The sequence below is a fragment of the Pagrus major genome, chromosome 4 (genome assembly GCF_040436345.1).
Source record: "Pagrus major chromosome 4, Pma_NU_1.0".
Taxonomy (NCBI): domain Eukaryota; kingdom Metazoa; phylum Chordata; class Actinopteri; order Spariformes; family Sparidae; genus Pagrus; species Pagrus major.
This window is the reverse complement of record NC_133218.1, coordinates 24,353,052-24,373,147: the sequence shown is the minus strand read 5'-3', so window position 1 is coordinate 24,373,147 and position 20,096 is coordinate 24,353,052. Positions and strand designations below refer to the sequence as shown.

The 20,096-nt window shown below is 44.7% G+C and overlaps 1 protein-coding gene across 1 annotated transcript in view; it reads left to right on the top strand.

Annotated features, from left to right (window-relative positions):
• zfhx3b (zinc finger homeobox 3b) overlaps window positions 1-20,096 on the top strand; it is a 137,343-nt gene that overhangs the window by 39,102 nt on the left and 78,145 nt on the right. Inside the window, exons 2-4 of the mRNA XM_073463780.1 lie at window positions 8,666-11,179; window positions 11,343-11,922; window positions 14,887-15,383. Of these exons, the coding sequence (XP_073319881.1) occupies window positions 8,702-11,179; window positions 11,343-11,922; window positions 14,887-15,383 (3,555 nt within the window). The 5' untranslated portion in view covers window positions 8,666-8,701. The remainder of the gene's footprint in view (window positions 1-8,665; window positions 11,180-11,342; window positions 11,923-14,886; window positions 15,384-20,096) is intronic.

Here is a 20,096-nt window from a genome sequence, read left to right as displayed (position 1 = left end):
GAGGAATTTGGGCCAGGCCTCATAAAAAAAAAAAAGTATTTGTGTACCAGAAAGATTTTCGCTTTTCCTTTCTAAATCTTTGTCATTAATGACTTTAGCAAATGTGAAGTGGGGAGTGAACGGTTCGGCTGCGCAGGGTCTTCAAAGGAACCCTCTAATTATTTATCCAGGATATCCTACTCTAGAATTAGAGGCCAGGTCACCATTGGCTTTCATGCTTTTTTTTCTGTGAAGAAATAATTTCCACAGAATGGTTTCACTGGGACACCCTCTAATCCCTGCTCTCTGTGCATGTGTGTGTGTGTGTGTGTGTGTGTGTGTGTCTGGATATGTGCACACACAAGTATATGTGTGTGTTGGACTGTACCTATCCTCAGTATGAGGTCCATAACAGAGATAGTAAGTTCCATTTTCCACACATAACACTGCATGACTTTCCACATCTCTGCTCTCACCCGAGACAGCTTTCACCCACATTTCTCAGGTTTCCTGGTCATTTGGCCTTCGCATGCCTTCTAAAAGGGATCTTATCACCCTACTCAGGTTCAGACACTTAACCGAACACTGGGCCTAACCCTCAGGCTTGTGGCACTGCCTTACTGTTGCACTGCTGAGCCTCTGTGTGACTTCACTCATCCCCTTATACCACGGCATGCACCTCAAAGGGCGTCCTAGCTGAAACGACTTAACCACCTTATAGATTAGTTGTTTTCTATTTGCTCTGTCGTCCAATCCCGTAGACATTTTTTTTCTCAGAAAAAACAACATTGATGCATTTGTTGGTGTCTACTAAAACTCCCCTCAGTGTTTTGCTAAAGGAGTGTGTCCCTTTAAGAATGCTCTGCAGTGGATACTTGTCTAATTCCAGGTGCCAGTGAGCCCTGTGTTTTACCAGGTGCAGGACTGGGTCATTACTAAGGTATTTGTTTTCCAGATTACACAGAAAGGCCCAGGATTATAGACATGTTATCCATGTCCCCTATCTGTCTGTTAGGGCATGATCCCTGCATGGAGCCTGAATCCTGTTCCACAGTATGCTCCTGTTTGCTGTCATGACTGCTGGAGATCCCTTAGACCACATCCCAGAGCTACCATGTTTTTTCTGGGGGGCCAGATCCCCTCTTCTCCTGTCTCTCTGTCAACAGGGGCTTGGTATGCTGATCAGTGTCAGCTATCCTTAATGGAAGTAGAAGTAGTGGTAATGACATCTCCCTGTTCGCCCTCGATCCCTGCAATTCCTCTGGTTTTGGATGGTAGAGAAAGAGAGCGAGCTGAGTGGGGATTGGGGTGTGGAGTGTGTGTGTAGTTGTGGGGATCATATTTAGCTCCGGCCCATGGTCGCTGGACAGCTGATGGTCTTTCCAAAACATTTACATAAAGCCCAACAATTGTGATAATAAACCGTTTTATCATTGGGCCCCCAATCAATAATGCGGCTTCTTAAGGTTTAATATTTCAATGATATTGATCATTTTAACAGCTGTGTTTGTGGTTGGCTCGCCTTAACTGCAGTGCTGCGGGGAAGGTGTGTATGTATATGTGTGATCTTGCCTTTTAGGCTTTCTAGAACGACATAAATGAGTTTCCCGCCTCCAAAAAGTAAATTTGATTCTATTTTTCAAATTTGGTCAACATTGCAGTCTTCTATGCACCCTGTACATTCTGTCCTTTACTTTAATAACAACAACATTCCCAAATAAGTTGTGGTCATCGGTTCTCTTAACCTCCCTCTTCCACCCTCATCCTGTGACTATAGAACAAATGAAATGGAGAGAGTGCAAACAGAGGCTCTGAAAGCACTGTAGTTAGCAGATTTCACTTCCATCCTCCCTTGAGAGAACGTCTGCTTCCCGCAGATATAAATAGGGGCAGATTTGATAATTAGTAGAAATGAAGGTCCTGGGGCTCAAAGACTTTGATCAGCACATTTCCCCCCTGTCCCTGACCTTTCATTGGACATGTGTCTGTAGCTGTCTGTTTCTCTATAGCTTTATATCTCAAGTTCATGTTCTTAATCTTTCTTTCCTGCTAACCTGCAAACACATAAGAAAAACAGTTGCACGTCCTGTGTATCTGCAAATGTATTTCTGGGCTTTTCACTCAGAAATCTTCCCAAGCATCATGATCAGTGTGTTGTTTTCTGATTGATTAGTGCCAGACAGACCAGGGTACAAAGTATCTGTGTTCTCTCAGCCTTTCTGCATTCCATGCTATGGGAAAGTCAGCACTGCATGCTAAAGGATGTGAGGTTCCATGTCAGACTGTTACGAATCATTCAATATCCATGTCTGTTGGTCTAAAATTGAGTAGAAATGTGGGATGTGTATCTAACTAATCTGATAAGTATTTGAAAGACACAGCTGGAAGTTATCTCTCTCTTTCTCTCACTCTCTCTCTCTCTCTCTGTCTTGCAATTTTACAGACTCCCCACTGTGAACGAGTGTATACCGTGTATGCTCTGTGCACTTGGTTGCCTGGGGGCGAATGTTAGCTTGCGCCTGATAGCCCCTTTCTGATTATACATCAATACCTTAATTCCAAGGATAATTAATGCTCTTATAAATTACAAAGCTTTCTAAACAAACCACACGGGACATAACAGGAAAAAAATACAGTGCAGTCTTTCAGTTTGGTTTGTAAATGAAGAAAGATAGCTCGTGGGTGCTGTAATGAGAGGTTACCTTTTGTTTGAATTAAAATAGTCACTGATCTGTTTTAATTTTAAGCTTCTTCAGATATCTGGTTGTCATTTTGTTTTTGGAGTCAGTCTGTAAAATTTCATTGCAAGATTTTGGTAAACGTGTTTATTTCTTTACAAAAACAGCCGGAAAACAGCATGCATATGTAAAAAGAATGTAATCTGTCTGCTTCCTCTGTCGTGAAGTATGAGTGAAATGATATGAGCCTTCTCACATTTGTACTCGTAGTGTACCACAGAAGCCCCCCCATGCTGGCTGCTAATTGGCGGGAGACTGGGAGCTTCCTGCTGTGTGTTCGCTGCTTCCCTTTGCTTTGCCACCCCACCAGGTCTTTCACCAACACTCTGCAGAACCCAGTAATTAACCCACAGCTAATTAACTACTTCTAATTACACCAGCACGCTGTTTCTATCACACCCTCCAAAACTGAGGAAACACTCCAGCGCCATGCGTAAATCCCCTCTGGAGGGTTTTGGAAGTTAGCTGAGCTCCGATCAGATCATTTAATCAGACTGGCCTATGTATGAGTCACATACAACTGTGCACTGTGTCATCTCACTGCTGCTTTGTCTTAAATCACTTTTCTTCTGTTCTGCAACGTGGAATGGATTAGCAGAATTTGACGGTGTTGCGTAAAGGGTAAAATCATTTTCAAGGTTCTATTTCAAGTCTGTTAACAAAGGAGGCAATTGATACTACAAACAAATCAATTTAGCCTTTTCTGGCCAGTATTGCTAGTGCAAAATGGTAACGAAAATTGAGTGCTGTAAAACTAAAGCAATCAGCACATTGCCTCCTGGGTATTTGAGATTGCTCATATTGTAATCAGCAAAGATTATTTTAGCTGTAATTGATATATCTGTTCCACGACTAGTTTGATGCATAAAGCACACAGACAAAACAGCATTAATAAACACCTGTGAGCTGAAGTCTTGTCACTAATGCGTCTAGGTTTTAACATGACAGAAGCTGCATGTCTCAGTCCTGCTATCTCTGAGAAATACTCCCAGACATGCCAGTGACCGGCCCCTTCCTCTGTACTCACACACACTCATGTAAACACACAGTACTGTTCTTCCCCGCCTCAGACTCAACACAGCCATGGCTATTTCTGTTCCACAGACTGATAGCTCCTACTGAAGATCATTGATTTTACGGGAAGCCCTGTTTACAGGCTGAGTGCCATCGACCTGAGGTGACTTTTTGCCTCCTGCAGTTGGAGCAATACTGGAGCAGTCTTATGTCTGCATTAGCAGAATAGTAGACAGAATATTTGCAGCACACAATAAACAACAATGCTGAGGATGGATAATTGTCTGATTTACAGTGTTGGGGATCAAAGAGAACAAGAAGTCCATGTACCTAATGTAATTATAATGGTGTATTGTCTATAGCCATGGTTGACAAACTTTTTTGGCTCACAACTCCACAACAGTGTCCCTGTCATAGAAATCTTGGACACTGGAAGAGGATATTCATTTTTCCCTTTCAGATTCACTGTTTATTAATTATATAAAGTGAAATAGTTGATTTAGTATTACGTTTTTTGTAAGTAAGAGTATATTATTACCTCTGCAAAGGAGTTGTTTTCGCTTATGTCCCTTTGTTGGTTGGTTGGTTTGTCAGCACGATGACACAAAAACTTCAGAACGGATTTCCAAGAAACTTGGATGGTGGATGGGTCTCCGCACAGAATACACTCCATTAACTTTTGGTGTTGATCTGGACTAAGGTACAGAGCCAGGAATTTTTTCTCACTTTCTTTTAATATTGCAAGATAGGATGTTTTCAACATTTCCATACATTTCTCAGCAAGGATCTTGATCTGTAGTGCATTTAGGTGACTGGCATCTATGAGTGAGTGCAATTTGGTGCAGATCCATATCTAGCAGATTTAAATGTTTTATTTGATATTGGATCAGGCTTGGCGGAAGTATACAAACCACTGAGTGCCATTCTAGTTTATAATTTCATAATCTTATTTATTTCTGATATTGGACAATAAATCATTTTGTGACACCAGTCTGCCAGTTTAGGACCACACTTGCACACTCACATGTAGCATGGTTATTCCTGAGTTGAGTACCAGGCTGTTGTATTAGCTATAGGCTACAGTTGGTTTCTGAGAGAATAGACGGTAGAGAAAGGTAGAAAGAGACACTTGCAGTGCAGCGTAGGAGAAATTTAAATTCCTTTGTAAGAGCACAGTATTAAAACCAGAATTTACTAAGCCGTGTCTGGCATTAAAATGGACTTATGTTTTAGAGTGCAATGCATGCACGCCTTTATTGGTGATTAATTGGAACAAACCTAGGAGATAAACCCGCGCCTCACTCTGCCTGAGGACTACAATGGTTCCCCCATCAATGAGCATGTCCCTAGTGCAACATCAAAGGCCTTCCCCTGCTTTATCAATAAGAACCCTTCCTTCCCACATCTTCCTGTAACTTGCTTAGCGTTCACGCCATTGATTTTCCAATAAGCGCCCCTTACCCTGCGGTGGCTGGCCAGGCTCTGTGATGGCTCAGAGACCAGACAGAGACAGGCAACATCACTGAGGGACAATTGAAAATCACATCTGGTGTATTGTTAGGGGTCCTCTAGGCGTGTTAAGAAACAGTGTTTTTCCATTTTAAGGAGGTGTTCCCCTCACTGCTGACGTGTCTGCATGTAGGAGTAAGGGTCAGAGCTGCATCACGCCCATAGCCCAGCAGTATTAGCAGTTAGGGCTGACTCAGAGCTAATTCCCTCAGGAAACCCTGGAGAGCACGGTCCTCTGGAGGCAAGGCCAGGCCTTCAGGCAGGTGATCAAGCATGCTTATAATCAGATGGTTCCTTAGCCTTTAATTCCTCCCTCAGTTGGCCGGTAAATCCCACCTAATGAAAGGACCCATAACTTAAAACTTATCTCATTTTCCATCCCTTCCAAATGACATCCAGACCCACTCTCTGACAGTGTTCATTAGCACTGAGGCCTTTTCACACAGTTCAACCTCTGCTTTGTTAGGGTGGTGGAAGAGGAGTATAACTTTTTAAATTTTTGTCAAAGAAAAGAGAGCAGGGGGACTCTGGCAGAAGGCCTTTGAAGGCAGGTGGCAGCAGGAGTGTGAGTTCTACAGTCAGGATCTGTGCATTGGCATGCTCTCCCTCAGATCAGCCCAGGAATCCAGCCTTTTCTTCCCTCTGATTATCTCTTATTGTCAGCTAAGGCTTGTTTTGGCTGCATACAGCCTGCTTATTGTCAACTCAGTGAGCCCACATTCAAAGTTGCGATACAACACAAGGGCAGAGGCCATGGCAGGATCACTTGTTTTGTGCTATCAGCCCTCGTGCCAGTATTCAAAAGAAATTACAACTTTTCTACATATTACAGTATATAACCTTACATGATGCCACTCAGCAGTAGTCACATTTAGTGGGCTGCTCTATCATTTTGAGTTGTGGTTATTAACAAAGTCAGCACACCGAGACACCGGCCTCCTCCACTTCCCCTCGTCTTCGACCGCGTCTCTTTGTCTGTCTCCCGGACTTGTTTAGTGCCTCCCAGAGATTAAAGCTTTTCCTGCCTTAAACAGGTGTCACTGAGCCAGGCAGCCCTCCGAGAGACAAACAGCGTTATATCAGTAGGCCCATCTGCGACTTGCCGACTCCAGACAATCCCATTGCTCATCAGTAACCACTGCAGGTTATTGAATTACACCATCTTGATTTTAAAGGACAATCCTGTTTTCTGTAAGCAGTGGACACACCAAGCTGGCTCAGAGCTCCAGCACTGATCAAGAGTCATCGTGTTATCCTGTCTGCTGCTAATTGCTTCAGGTATCTTACAGCAGTAATGGGAATGGATGGGTACATATCCTCACTACAGTACACAGTAGCCACTCTGTTCAGGCTCAAGACTATGCAAAGATGAGAGTAGGGAAATTTAGAGATCATTTTAACCAACAATTTTAACTACTAGTGTTGCATGTGTGCCCATTGTTCCCAGGCCTGGTCGAGACAGGCAGTGGAATCTGGAGGAGGGGCTGATGGGATAGATTACAGGAACAAGGTGTGAAACACTCCATGCTCAGACAGGAGACTTTTTCCTATGAGGCCGTTCTTTTTTCTTTGTTTAATTTTGTGCAGTTTGTCCACGTGCTTTTAGTTTGAAGAATCACTGTCTGTTTGACATGTGGCATATTTTTTTTCTCGCATTACTCTCGCTGCCCTCAGTCCATTTGTGTGAAATGGCTGTTGAGCTCATAGCCTCTTATTAATGGAGCAGATAATAAATACAGACCAGTAGGGCTAGTATCCCCTCACTCAATATGGCAGCCATCTCTAAATCATGTCTGGCTGTATAAAGCAATCTTGTTAATAAGCCAGCCAGTCTAATATCTTTCATTTTATATGCAAAGCAAGGAAAGGGTCATTGGGGTTAGCTTCTATAGTGTGTAAACAAATCCGGTCATACCGACACAATAACATCTACATCATCTTTGCAGTCAAATTTTGAATTTCCATAATCAAAATTTTTGCTTTATCATTACAATGCTTCTTTTTCATTGTTCATTGTTTTTCATTGCCCACAGTTTGCTCCTCTGGCCTGTTATTGTTCATTCTCAAGTCCAAATGCAAAAGCACATCCTTTAAATGGAAGTCATTATTTGTGTAGTATGAGTGCATACAGGCCTGTAAGGTCTCAGGTACGTTGTGTGAGAGGCAAGCTTCATCAGACATTCATGAAGAGGCAGACAGACATTATCAATCTCTCCTCTCCCTCAGTGGTTAATATGTTCGGGTGTGGGGGTAGACTCCATTCTGATCACAGCTGAAATTTGCATCCCTAAGTAAATAAGTAAATAAATCAACTGCAAGCAGTGGATGTGCTAATCAACTGGGACATGGCAGTGAGCTTGGTGCCGGGAAACTTTGCTCATGTAATATTCAGTACTGGTGGGTTAAAGGGCAGCCCAGAGTTATTGGTTTCAGCCCGATTGCCCCCTTTAATCAATGTTGGCTGCATCCCTTTAATAAAATTATTAGCTCAGCAGTATCTTGCGCTATCATTTTATCTCTTCTGTGCTCTAAATTGCAGCCTGTGTTGGGCCTCTCAGATGCTCGGGGCATGGCCAGCTCCCGAAAGCTCAGCTCCCATTTATTATTTCAGAGGCGGAGGATGGCTGGAGTGTTTGAAACCAGGCTGAGCGGAGAGGTTATTGGATGCAGGATCTAAACACAGCTGCAGTGAAGTCCCAACCCAGCTTATGTATTTTGGGCTCATCGAAAATACTGCCTTTTATTGCTCTTGTTAGAGTTCATACACATCTATATCAATATTGCACATTTATCTTACTCTTCTTATATGTACACAATTTGAAGATGGAGTGATAATTGCGATACTGATACGAATTGCTTTTTTTAGATGGAGTTTTTCTCCTTTTCTTCGAGTTATGTAAATGTACAATGTGCTGATGGGTGGCTTCTCAGTGTCTAATTATCTCACAAGGAATCTATTTGATCCATTAAGTTAGCCTGTTTCTCCTTTTTTCTGACTGCAAGTTAATTAAAAACGGATGTAGGATTTGCAGAATATAAGATTAGGGGTGTTGTTTGGAAGGTGAAGATAAAAGATGGTACCTTCCTCATATGGCAGGAAGATGAATCATGGATGGCTTATTAGTGCCTGTCTCAGGTATTGTGTTTAAGTACCTAATCTAGCGTAATGAGCATGGTGTCATTTTTCCAATTATATCTCAGACTTTTGCTTCTCACCCAATGCGCCATACATTTGATTTTCTTCTTTTAAGATTCCTATACATAGTGTCTCCTCCATATTTTCTGTATCTTAGAGAAATGTTCATATTTTAGAATATATAGATACCTATGTTTCCAACATTGGTGTGGTAAATGAAGAGTTGTGTGTGCTAATGTATACCTAAATACAAAAATAACCTCTTATTCTCCAATTTGTGTCTCTGCAGGCCTGGATGCGATGAACGCCTCATGTAGGCATCAGCATGGACAGCTGTGAGTCTCCTGTGGTTTCTGGGACAGACGATGGGCTCGGCTCCTCCCAGCAGCAGCAACCACCACAGCCCTGGAACGATCACTCTAGCTCACAGGTCCCTTGCACCAACCAGGCCCCTTCCCTGGACCCCCTGTCTCTTCCTGCTCCCTATCCTGCTCAGCCCCAAAACCCCAGTGCACCTCATGACGGGGTGAGAGAACTACAGTCCCAGCAGCAGCAGCCAAAACAGACATCACCCCAGGCCCATCGTGACAGCTCTGCAACAGGCCAGCTGCATCCTAGAAGAGAGGGTCCTGAGGAAGAAGAGCAAGAGGGAGTGAGCTGTGGAGAAGAGGAAGAATCCGAGGACTTAGATGAAATGGAGATTGACAGCTGTTTCCCGAGTCTTCAACCCTTTCCTGGGGTGCCGATGGCTTCAGGAGGAGGTGGCATGCCCACTCTTCTGCGACATCAGCCCACACGACAGCAGGGAGCACCTGAGAGTGGGAGTGAGGAAGGAGAGGAGGAAGAGGAAGAGGAGAGTAGTGATGTGGAGAACCTGGCTGGAGAGATAGTCTACCAGCCAGATGGCTCAGCATACATCGTAGAGAGCATCAGTCAGTTGATCCAAAGTGGTGGGGGCGTGGTACCCGGCCTGCTCCCCACAAACTCTCTCACCAGTGGGGGAAAACTGGGGGAACCTGCTGGGACTTCATCCTCGGTCTACCCTCAGATCATCAACACGTTCCACATAGCCTCCTCCTTCGGGAAGTGGTTTGGCAATTCAGACCAAGGTTTCCCCAATACCTCAACCATGGCAGGCCTCAGCCCTGTCCTGCACAGTTTCCGTGTCTTTGATGTGCGGCACAAAAGCAACAAGGATTACCTGAACAGCGATGGGTCTGCCAAGAAGTCCTGTGTATCCAAAGATGTTCCCAACAACGTGGATTTCTCCAAATTTGATGGGCTAGCCCTATATGGCAAGGGTAAGCCCATACTCATGTGTTTTCTCTGCAAGCTGTCCTTTGGCTATGCCCGCTCCTTTGCCACTCATGCCGTCCATGATCACCGCATGACACTGTGTGAGGACGAGCGGCAGCTGCTAGGGGACAAGCATGCATCTGCCATCATCCAGGGCATTGGGAAGGACAAAGAGCCCCTCATCAGTTTCCTGGAACCAAAAACTAAGAGCACTCCTCTGCCACCTACCCTGCTCCCCATGAACTCTGGCCAGAGCTTCTATGGCACATTTAGTGGTGTCCATCTGGAGCCTGGAAGCAGCAGCGGGGGCGGCGAGACCCTCCTGAACAAAGACTCTGACTCTGGCCTCCAGCAACAGCAGCAGCAACAAAACCCACTGAGCTCAGTCCTCTCTCTTGGAGGGCTAAGCATTCCCAAAGCATCCACTCTTACCTCATCCCCAGGCTCTGCCAAAGACTCCAGTGCCCTGCCCAAACAGGGAGGGAGAACAGAGGAGCCTGCTGGGAAAGAGTTGGCATGCAAGGGAGAGGATGGGCATACTGATGGACATGAAAGCAAAGCGCACCTATCGAGCCAGATTGGGGGCTCGGAAGAAGAAGAGGAACTGTTAGGGGAGGAGGAAGACGAGGTGGAGGCAGAAAGCACTGCAGCGGCCTGTGGTGGTAACAGTAGCAGCGGCGGGGGTGAAGCCGGGGAACCAGCTGTCTCAAACCAAAGCATTTCCAAATCTCCTTTATTAATGCCTAGTAGCGCTCTCCAGCCTTCTGCCTGCACCTCTGCAGTAAGTTCCACACTCAACAGCAAAGCCCCTGCTTCCATTTCCTCCTCTGTCAAAAAAGAGGGTTCGGCTTCAGATGGTGGGGTGAGGACCTCAGAGCTCCCTCTGAGCTTTAACTGCCAGGGGCCCACTGTTCCCATGGCAATGGCGGCAGCTGCCGTCAGAGGGAGCGAGGATGACACTGCTGGCACTTCCTCATCACCTCTGTCCTTCAATGCTGCTGCTGATGAAAGTGCCAATCGAGATAGTGCCACAGCTCCAGAACCAAATGATTGCCCAGCAGAGGGAGAGGAGGAAAATGGAGCCCTTCTGCACCATCACCACATGCACCACCATCATCATCACCTCCACCCTTCATCTCATAGCCACTCCCACCCCCTCCCAGGGGGCTCCTGTGACATAACGGGGATGGGCGAATGTTCACAGAACCATGGGCCTGGTGGCAGCGGAGGAAGTGGGGTAGAATGCCCTAAATGTGACACTGTCCTGGGTTCCTCACGCTCCTTGGGTGGTCACATGACCATGATGCACTCACGCAACTCATGCAAGACACTCAAGTGTCCCAAATGCAACTGGCATTACAAATACCAGCAGACGTTGGAGGCCCACATGAAAGAGAAGCACCCAGACTCCGGAGGCACCTGTATGTACTGCAGTAGTGGTCAGAGCCACCCTCGTCTGGCTCGTGGAGAAAGCTATACCTGCGGATACAAGCCCTTCCGGTGTGAGGTATGTATCAAAGAAATGTGACGATGCTCATGAAGAGTTGCAATTGAAGTTGCTTTTGTGTTGTTGATTTGTTGATATTGATTGTTATTTAAGGTGTAAACCAGTTATTTAAATGTACATATCACTTTATTGCAGTTGAAGAGAAATGTCCTTTATTTTTTAGGTATGTAACTACTCGACCACTACAAAGGGCAACCTAAGCATTCACATGCAGTCGGACAAGCACCTGAACAACATGCAGACGCTGCAGAATGGAGGCTCCATTCCCTCTGCACAGGACCAGGTGTTTGGACATACCCCAGGAGGAGTGGTGGCTGTCCCCTCAGTGACCCAGGCCAGTAGCCATCACCCTCCCCACCACCATCCCACACAGTCCACCACCCATATGGCTGGACCGTGTGGCGCCCCCTCCCCGACCAAGCCGAAGAGCAAACCTACTTGGCGGTGTGAGGTGTGTGACTACGAGACCAATGTGGCACGGAACCTGCGTATCCACATGACCAGCGAGAAGCACATGCACAACATGATGCTTCTCCAGCAGAATGTGACTCAGATGCAGCATGGCCGTCTTGGCTTGGGAGCCATGCCTTCGCCCTCGGAGGCTGAGCTCTACCAATACTACCTGACCCAGAACATGAGCCTTCCACCAGGCCTCAAGATTGACCCAGCTGGAGCTGAGGCCCAGTTCCTGATGGGGAGCCTTCATCTGGATCCCAACATGGCTGCCCTGGCCCCTGCACTTGGTGAGCTCCATTTTACCCTTAGAAAGACCCTAGTTGCCGCAAAGTTCAATACATTGATATTTCTTTCATGTGAACTCGACTTGATGTTGAATCCTGATTCATTAATTTAGATGAATGCAGAACATTAGTGTCATTTATCTAATTTATTTGTTGGGTTAACAACACACAAAATTATGAGCAGGAAAAACCACATATTGCCCTTCTCCTTGGCTATGTATATGAGGTATGTCACCCCTTTTAAGTTTTGGCGGCTGCCTGTCTTTCTCATGCCCTCAGGTATGCCTGCCCTAGTAAACCTGACATCATTCTCTTATTCTACAAGTGCGAGAGTGTCACTGAAATATAGAGAGGTAAAAGAAAGATGATCCATTTGAGACAAGTTTACTGGGAGGCTTACCTCAGACCTTATTCATGATGTCTTCATGACAGTAAGGCCAACGCTCAATGCCTTGATCTCACATCAATAGTAAAACCTTCCAGTGCACAAGAGCAGTCTGCCAATTAGTTTAACCTACACATGTATGGCTATAAATGTGCCAAGTAGCATGCAGAAGCCCAGAGGTAATTTTCCTCTCATACAGTCAGTTGAGTGACACTGTGTTGATGTAATTTTGACTTAATTCTGAAGTTCACTTTGTGATACCGTATTTCGCTCACAGAAGGTGAGTTAGAGGGCCAAACGTCTCTGTTCTCCTCTCCCTGCCGTCCCGCTCAGGCAGCCAGCCTCAGCCTTTTTTAATGTCATTATTCCCAAGCTGCTGCTGAACTTCACCACTGGAGCTCTCCATTTTTTTCCAACTTTGTAATTGCAGCTATAAATTTTATCTTGGTCAAAGAAGGGAGGTTAGAGGGCTCAGCATGGGTAATTCAGCAGCATAGCAGAGTGTTTGGTGTGCCAGTTACAACCCCACAGTTTGTACAGACTTGTCTCCAACTGTCGCCAGTTCAAAGACACAAACAAGAATTGATTGCTGTGACTAATTCTTTTTTTCCCCTCTTCTGCCATCTGGTTCATTTTCCTGTGAGGTGAGTTGTAATAAGCATGTTACAAGGGAGGCAGTGATGACACAGTCTGGGCCCATAAACTACGGTGGTGTCATCCTTGGTCACACTTTGAGGAACTCTTAAAGCCATCGAACACAAACACTCTGATATTAACTCTACAGAATGATACATAGGGCTCAGTAAATCTCTTGAGAGAATCTGCCATCACAAGGAACTCTCAGACCAAGCAACTAAAGTCAGAGGTGTTCTTTCATGCTCTCACTGTGGATTTTTGACTTTTGAGTGTATTGCCAAAGAGATAGATAACAAATGTTGACCTCACATGATCTCAGCCTCTTGGTAATCCTCGTTCCTAAGACTCAGCTACTGTAGTGAAAGGAAGATATGAGATGGAGTGTGAGAGTGTTAAAAAGAAGGCTGGGGGATGTGACTTTGAGCTATTTGTGCTGGAATTGTTGTCTTTCGTACACTGTGAAACAGCACAGAACAAAAGTAAGACAGCTATTCTCCTTCAAACATTAGCTTGGAAATGGAATAAAAAAAGTGGTAATGTGCAAAGACACACACTTTTGGTGTCTGAAATACCTCGAATTAGCACTCTATCTTTGTATAAATATGGATATGAGTTGACATACTGTATATACCGTATATAAAAGAATCTATGTATAAACAGATACAAAGCTGCAAATCAGATTCTTGGTCTAATGGTCCAAAACCTAGTGAGGAACAGGATCCTGGTCTATGGTAAATAGTTGAATCTGCATAGTAATGGAGCATGAGAGCCAGGTAGAGATGAGAAATGTAAGGTGCAGGAAAATTCAGGACTGGTATAGCGATTGGGCATGCATGTGCATCTGTGTGTTTGTAAGAGACAGAGAGGGTAAGGAGCCATGACTGGGGGAGCTGGGTCTGTGAGTGATTTCAGGGGGCTTCTCAAAGGTCTCCCTCTCCTGGCTATAAAAACTCAGGTAATGGAGAAAAGTCCAAGAGCAGGCTGCATACTGCAGCAATAAATAATAAGGAGCTGCTGGAATTAATTTAGTGTAAAGCCAGGCAGGGTCAAGCCTGCATGCTCAGTCTGGGCAGTGAAAGATTAAAGATCAGCAAGCAAAAGAAAAAAAAAAAAAAAACCTCTTGCTGCTCTTACCTCATTTTTTTTTTAGTATTCATTTTTAAAGTCAGGCTGTATAGACATAAGTTCTCTGCTTGGTGTCATAGGATATGTGCTTGCCGTGTTTTTTTTTTCTCCTTCTCCATCGTTTAAACTCAGTACCAAGAAGAATTAATCTCTTAGGTGTCCATATTGATTTAGAGGCAATCTGGAGAGAAAGAAGCCGAAGAATCCAAGCAGAGAAGTGTTTTTTTATATTATTATTCACTGAACAAGGGCGATGGATTTGATTTACTGTAATGTCTGCTTGGGAACTCCTTAGTTCTTCAGTAATGGTAAAATAACTTGCTTTTTTCTGTGGAGCTCACGGCCTCTGGAGTTTATTTACAGACAGGCCATGAAAGTGCACCAGCCCAAACAGGACTATGTGTAATGTGAGGTTTTGGTCTCCATGGAAAAGTCCAGGCTTTCTTCTTCCTCGGCTCAAAGCAAGGATTGCTATAGGCCCATAAATACATTCATACATAATCCTCCGTGTAATATCATACCAAAAAACAGACTGTGTTTTTTTCAAAGTTGAAAAGCTTTACATTACCTGAGATTTTATTAATGATGACAGGGGCAAAAACTATGGCTTCCTTTGGAAAAAACTGTGCTCATTAACTCAAAGAATGATGTATACATCCTAAAGTAAATTACTGAGCGTTTCAGACCTTTGAAAACTGAACTACTAATTTAGACTGTAAGCTTTAAATGTGTCCAAAATAATGATAAATGTATGCAACCATCTAAATACTTTTGTACTCTTTTCCTCTTTCTTTTTGTCTGTCTTTGTGTTCTCATTCTAGTAGGTGGGGAGATCCCTATGGATGTGCGGCTGGGCGGTGGCCAGTTGGTGTCCGAAGAACTGATGACCCTGGGAGAAAGTCTATCACAAACCAGCGACCCCTCTCTCAAGCTCTTTCAGTGCGCCGTGTGCAACCGCTTCACCACTGACAACCTGGATGTGCTTGGCATGCATATGGGAGCTGAACGTAGCCTACCGGAGGAGGAATGGCGCGCTGTGGTTGGCGACTCTCACCAGTGCAAGTTGTGCCACTACACCACTCAGCTCAAGGCCAACTTCCAGCTGCACTGCAAGACAGACAAGCATGTGCAAAAGTACCAGCTCGTGGCCCACATCAAAGAAGGGGGCAAAGGCAATGAATGGCGCCTGAAATGTGTGGCCATTGGCAATCCAGTGCACCTGAAGTGCAATGCCTGTGACTACTACACTAACAGCCTGGAGAAGCTGAGGATGCACACTGTAAATTCACGCCACGAAGCTAGCCTCAAACTCTACAAGGTTAGTGGTCCTCCAACTTCTTTATTACACCCTACACTTCACCTTGTCATGGCAGTGTATAACAATTTTCATACACATAACTGGGTGGAAAGGCATCCTATGTGCAGCAGAGGTATTTATAACCAAAATGTAGACTTTTTATTGCTCCAAAATAGCCAACATGCAATATATTAATGCTGTCTATATCATTGCGCAATTCAGGTGTTATAATTAGACCAGGAGAAGCAGATGTTTGTGTCATGTTTCGTAGTATTTATTATCCAATTGAACTTTTACGCAAATGGCAAAATGTGTCCTTGATCCTCTCCCTGCTAACTTGATACTCCTCCACGAGACACAGTAAATGTTCTAGTGCTGCCCACATCGCTGAACTAGCTGCTCTCCCAAGGCATGAATGATAGCTTTGCAGTGTAACTCTTGTCTTCCCGGCGGTCATATAGAAGCAGGGCCACATGGCTGCCATGAGAAGAACATGGCAGGTGAAGCTGGTTCGGAGGCTTAGGGGTGAATCACTTGGAGACGAATGAAGAAGTGTGAGGAGACAGAGGTTTGGTGCTAATACTCCTCGGAGCGGGAAAGGCTGAATCGTTCTCGACAGCCGTATTGATTTTTGCTGGACTTGGAGCTTCACCTTCTCCTCTAATCATTCCATAATAGCCAATGGATGAACACTCTCCGAACAAATGGCCATAAATCTAACAGGCCTGATTCCACTTAGGTACCTATCCTGTGTGTCTGCGGCTTCGGCCACTCTGCGCTTAACCCAAACTGGCATAGCTGTGCACGCAGACACACGCATACAACACAGACAACAAGACACATGCTCGCTGAAAGCCTACACTACATACACACCAACAGAATCTAACATACAACACTGTCATGTCTCCTAGTAGATGTGGCCTTTATTTATAATAAGTCCACTCCACTGTCAAGTGTTTGACTCTTAAAAAGTAAACAGGAAAAAAGTATTTAAACAATTCTATTACTTGACACTTTTGTATTGGTATCTTAGTGTATTGCAGTATGACCCCTTTTGGAAAGGCATGTGAGAAATGCACTACTTCCAGCATGTTGTTTTAATCACTTTAAAAACTAAGGCAAAGTGGTCCATTTAACGCCCCTCAAAAAGGCTGTCTATTTGAAAATAATCCAACATTATGAATGGTTCCTCAGAACCACTGGCACGGCAGACACGCTTCCTGTCCACAAAGTCTTGTGCTGAAATAACAGTAAAAGAGAGAAATCAATTTTCAGTGTTTTGTGAAAGGGGAAGGTGTGACACAGGGTTCCTAGTGTGGCCATTAAAGGGGCCAGGGGACACAGGAGGTATTGAGAAGAGAATGTGTTTTTCGGCTTGCCAGTCTATGGTTACCGCAGGAACATTTTCAGATGGATAGGATATTTATAGATGCGTACAAATGAAAATATGCAACATAATCTGCATATGTGTTGAGTCAGTTGTGAGACAGCAGAAAAGCAATATAGCCTTATGCTTTCCCAGCTCATGGTCATCCACTCCTGACCTTAGCTGCTAGACGTACTGGCCCACATTCCAATGACAGTCTCACATTAGACCAAAATAGAAAGGCTCTGGCATACTCTGTCTCATCCTCACACCTTTGGAGGAAGATTTGCTTTGTCTCGCAGGATAGGGTACAGTTTATATTACATTCTCTTTGTGCTTTCCACTTTTCTGTGAGCCCAAAAGGCAAAAAGAGAAGCAGATTTTGTTCTCCTCTGTCTCTTTTTCTGCACAGGATTTTTTAAGAGAGAAGAGACATATGTCATAGTGCTGCTCAGGCTGTGGGGGATTAAATATGTACAACACATCCAGGCATGATCATTTTTTATGACTTAAGCCTCTTAAGATGGCTCCATATTTCTTAAAACCAATTGATCTTCTGAGTAAGAGCGTGTGCATTTGTCCAGAAATTACCTGCTCTCTCATCCCGAGACCACTGCAGTCCTCATCTCAGACACTGCTCAAAAACAGCAATGTTCAGTCACTGACATGAATCATTACAGTATTTTACGACTCACATATGATTAGCAGACAACAAGTACATGGTTGTGAGGCTTCTTGGCAGCACTGGCTCCTCACTTGACAATGTCACAGTCTTCATACCATGTTGGATTTACTGTCCTGGTAGAGATACTGACGGGTAGAAACCCACAGTGGTCCGCAAGCCTGTAAACCCAACTTGGTATAATATGCAGAGACAGAAAAAAGGGAAAATCACCATTCATTTATTCCTCCCCAAAGAAATCTGATGCAAAAAGCACCATTTTTAACCTTTTTGGGGAGAAAATAAATCATCAAGTCAGCATAAACAGACTGTAAGATGTGGGAGATGCTTGGGACACTTCACCCAAATCAAACTGGTTTGCATTAAACAGGCCCTTTGTGTGCACAGCTCCATATAAATTGGAGCCTGTAATTACTGGAATTAAAAAGGAAGGTTTAAACTGAGGGCTAAGCTGGATGGGATAATTTGAGAGTCTGTGGTATGCGGCCCATATTAGGGCTTTCTAAAAATATCACCCCCACCACCCCATGTATTGGAATGTTCCAAAAGACCACAGAAAGATCCAGCTAGTCATCCTAACCGCATGGACCACCACACAGTGGGGGGTGATGCTGTCTTCCCTTTTGAGCTCTGTTTCTCAGTTGAAAGATACCCACTCTGAGGGCTTCGTTTTCTGCCAACACACTCCTGTGCTCTGAGGCTAACTTTCACCTTCTCTGTTTCCCATGGACCAGAGGGTTTTGAAGTGGCACCGATGACAGCATGATGGTCACCCATCTGCTGTGAGAATGGTCAGTCCTAAACACAAACAGATGGTTTTGGTGGCAGAATCCAGATAAACCGAACGTTAGTTTAGTTTGCATGTTTTTAGAATACGTAGTTCTCCCCTGAGAATCTTTCTTCATCTTGAAAGAAAAGCTTCTATTCTCATTTTACAGTCAGCCACATTCATAATATGTGAATATGATATCCCTTATACCAGGAGCAGTAGGCCTAAAGGCTTGGCTGTGTGTTAGTGTGGAGGTGAGATGAGTGGAACTAATCCAGCTCCCAGGCCCTGGCTGCCCTGGCCAGACAGAATGGGTGGGGCCTGAGCAGGCCCAGCCACAGGCCTCAGCTTCCAGTCAAGGGTTGGGGGAAAGGGGAGGAGCCCGGTGGGTTAGCTGGCTACCTTCCTTGTCTCGGGGGCCGGTGCAATCGGCGGTAATTGAGATTGATTGGATGTTATTTTTCCTCTTGCAAATGTAGTCCATTAGCTTGGCACATGCATAATCAGTTTAGAGCGCAGTTAGCCGAATGTAATCATGTTCCTCGGTGTCTGCTAGCACAAAATCCACTCCAGATGCCGCTTGGCCATGGAAAGAAAGGGAGAAAGTGCCGTCACTATCAGACGGGGAATCTTTAACCAAGAAAGTCCTGACACCCCTCCCTCTGTCCTTGTCCCGCTCTAGTGAGCACACACATAACTGTACAAACTTTTCACCAATCTCTCTGTGACACAGTCACATCCGCTGTCTGTTCCTCACCGATGAGAAACAGGGCTTTTGATCATATGTTCTGCACTTTCAACTGCACTAACACAGTATTAAGTGGAGCCCAGCGGCTGGCCCATTAACAAACACAAATACATCTGTATCTTGGATGGAGTTACTGCTCTTATTTTACCCTTCAGTGCAATCCAAAAGAATCAGTGAACATGGAGGAAAGAAAATGTCTACACTCTGCAGAGAGCAAATAATTACAATGAAACATAAGAGAAGAGGAGAGGTAGTAATGTAAATGAAGAGATTAGTGGTTACATGAAAAGGCATTAAGATTGTACTCAGCAGAAGCACTGGCTTCTCAGACTCAGGAATGCAAGTTGAGATGACCTCTCACCATTAATGATCATAACTGCCAGGACTGACTCCAATCCTCTTGGACTACACGATAGTTTGTGCGGTGCAACCGCAAATAAGTTTTAGTGGTATTCATGCCCAAGAAAAATACGGCAGTTTTGCAAAAAAGTGTGTTTTGGACTCATGCAGGAGATCAGTCCTGCTGACTCAGACTTAGACCAAGTGCCCTCTAGATGACAGGATGGCTGATTTTTGCATCACAAATGAGTTTTCAGACTTTTAAACATCGAAACATCACTCGTCACTGTTAGCACCGTGTAGGGACTTCATGTTTAATTGCTCTCCCTGGCTCCCAAACTTTTTTTTTAGGATTTCTTGATGAACAAGCCCAAATTGTCACTCTGGCCAACATCAAGACATAAATTACGGCAGGTATTGTGAGATGTCCTCTGACAAAATGAAGTCTAGCGGGCGCCTGGCCTTACCCACTCACCCACCAGGCATTTCTAAGAAGAGGAGGGGTTGTGAGGAGGATGGAGAAACAGACAGGAGAGAGGGGATGGGGGTGGAGGGGGGTGACAGGAGGGTTGGAAGCATAGATACTCTGCTAATTATCATGGCTAGCCTATGATTGTTCAGTAATAGTGCTCAGTGGGAAAGGTTGCAGCAGTTCCAGGAAGAGCTGAGCTCTGATTTACTGGTACTACCGCTCTAATAAAGCGCTTGCTGCACATCCTGGGAGACAGCCCATTCTCTCCTTTCACATGCACAAGCGTGTGAAGACACACACACACACACACACACACACACACACACACAAAGCAATCTTGCAATCTATAGTGCCAGCA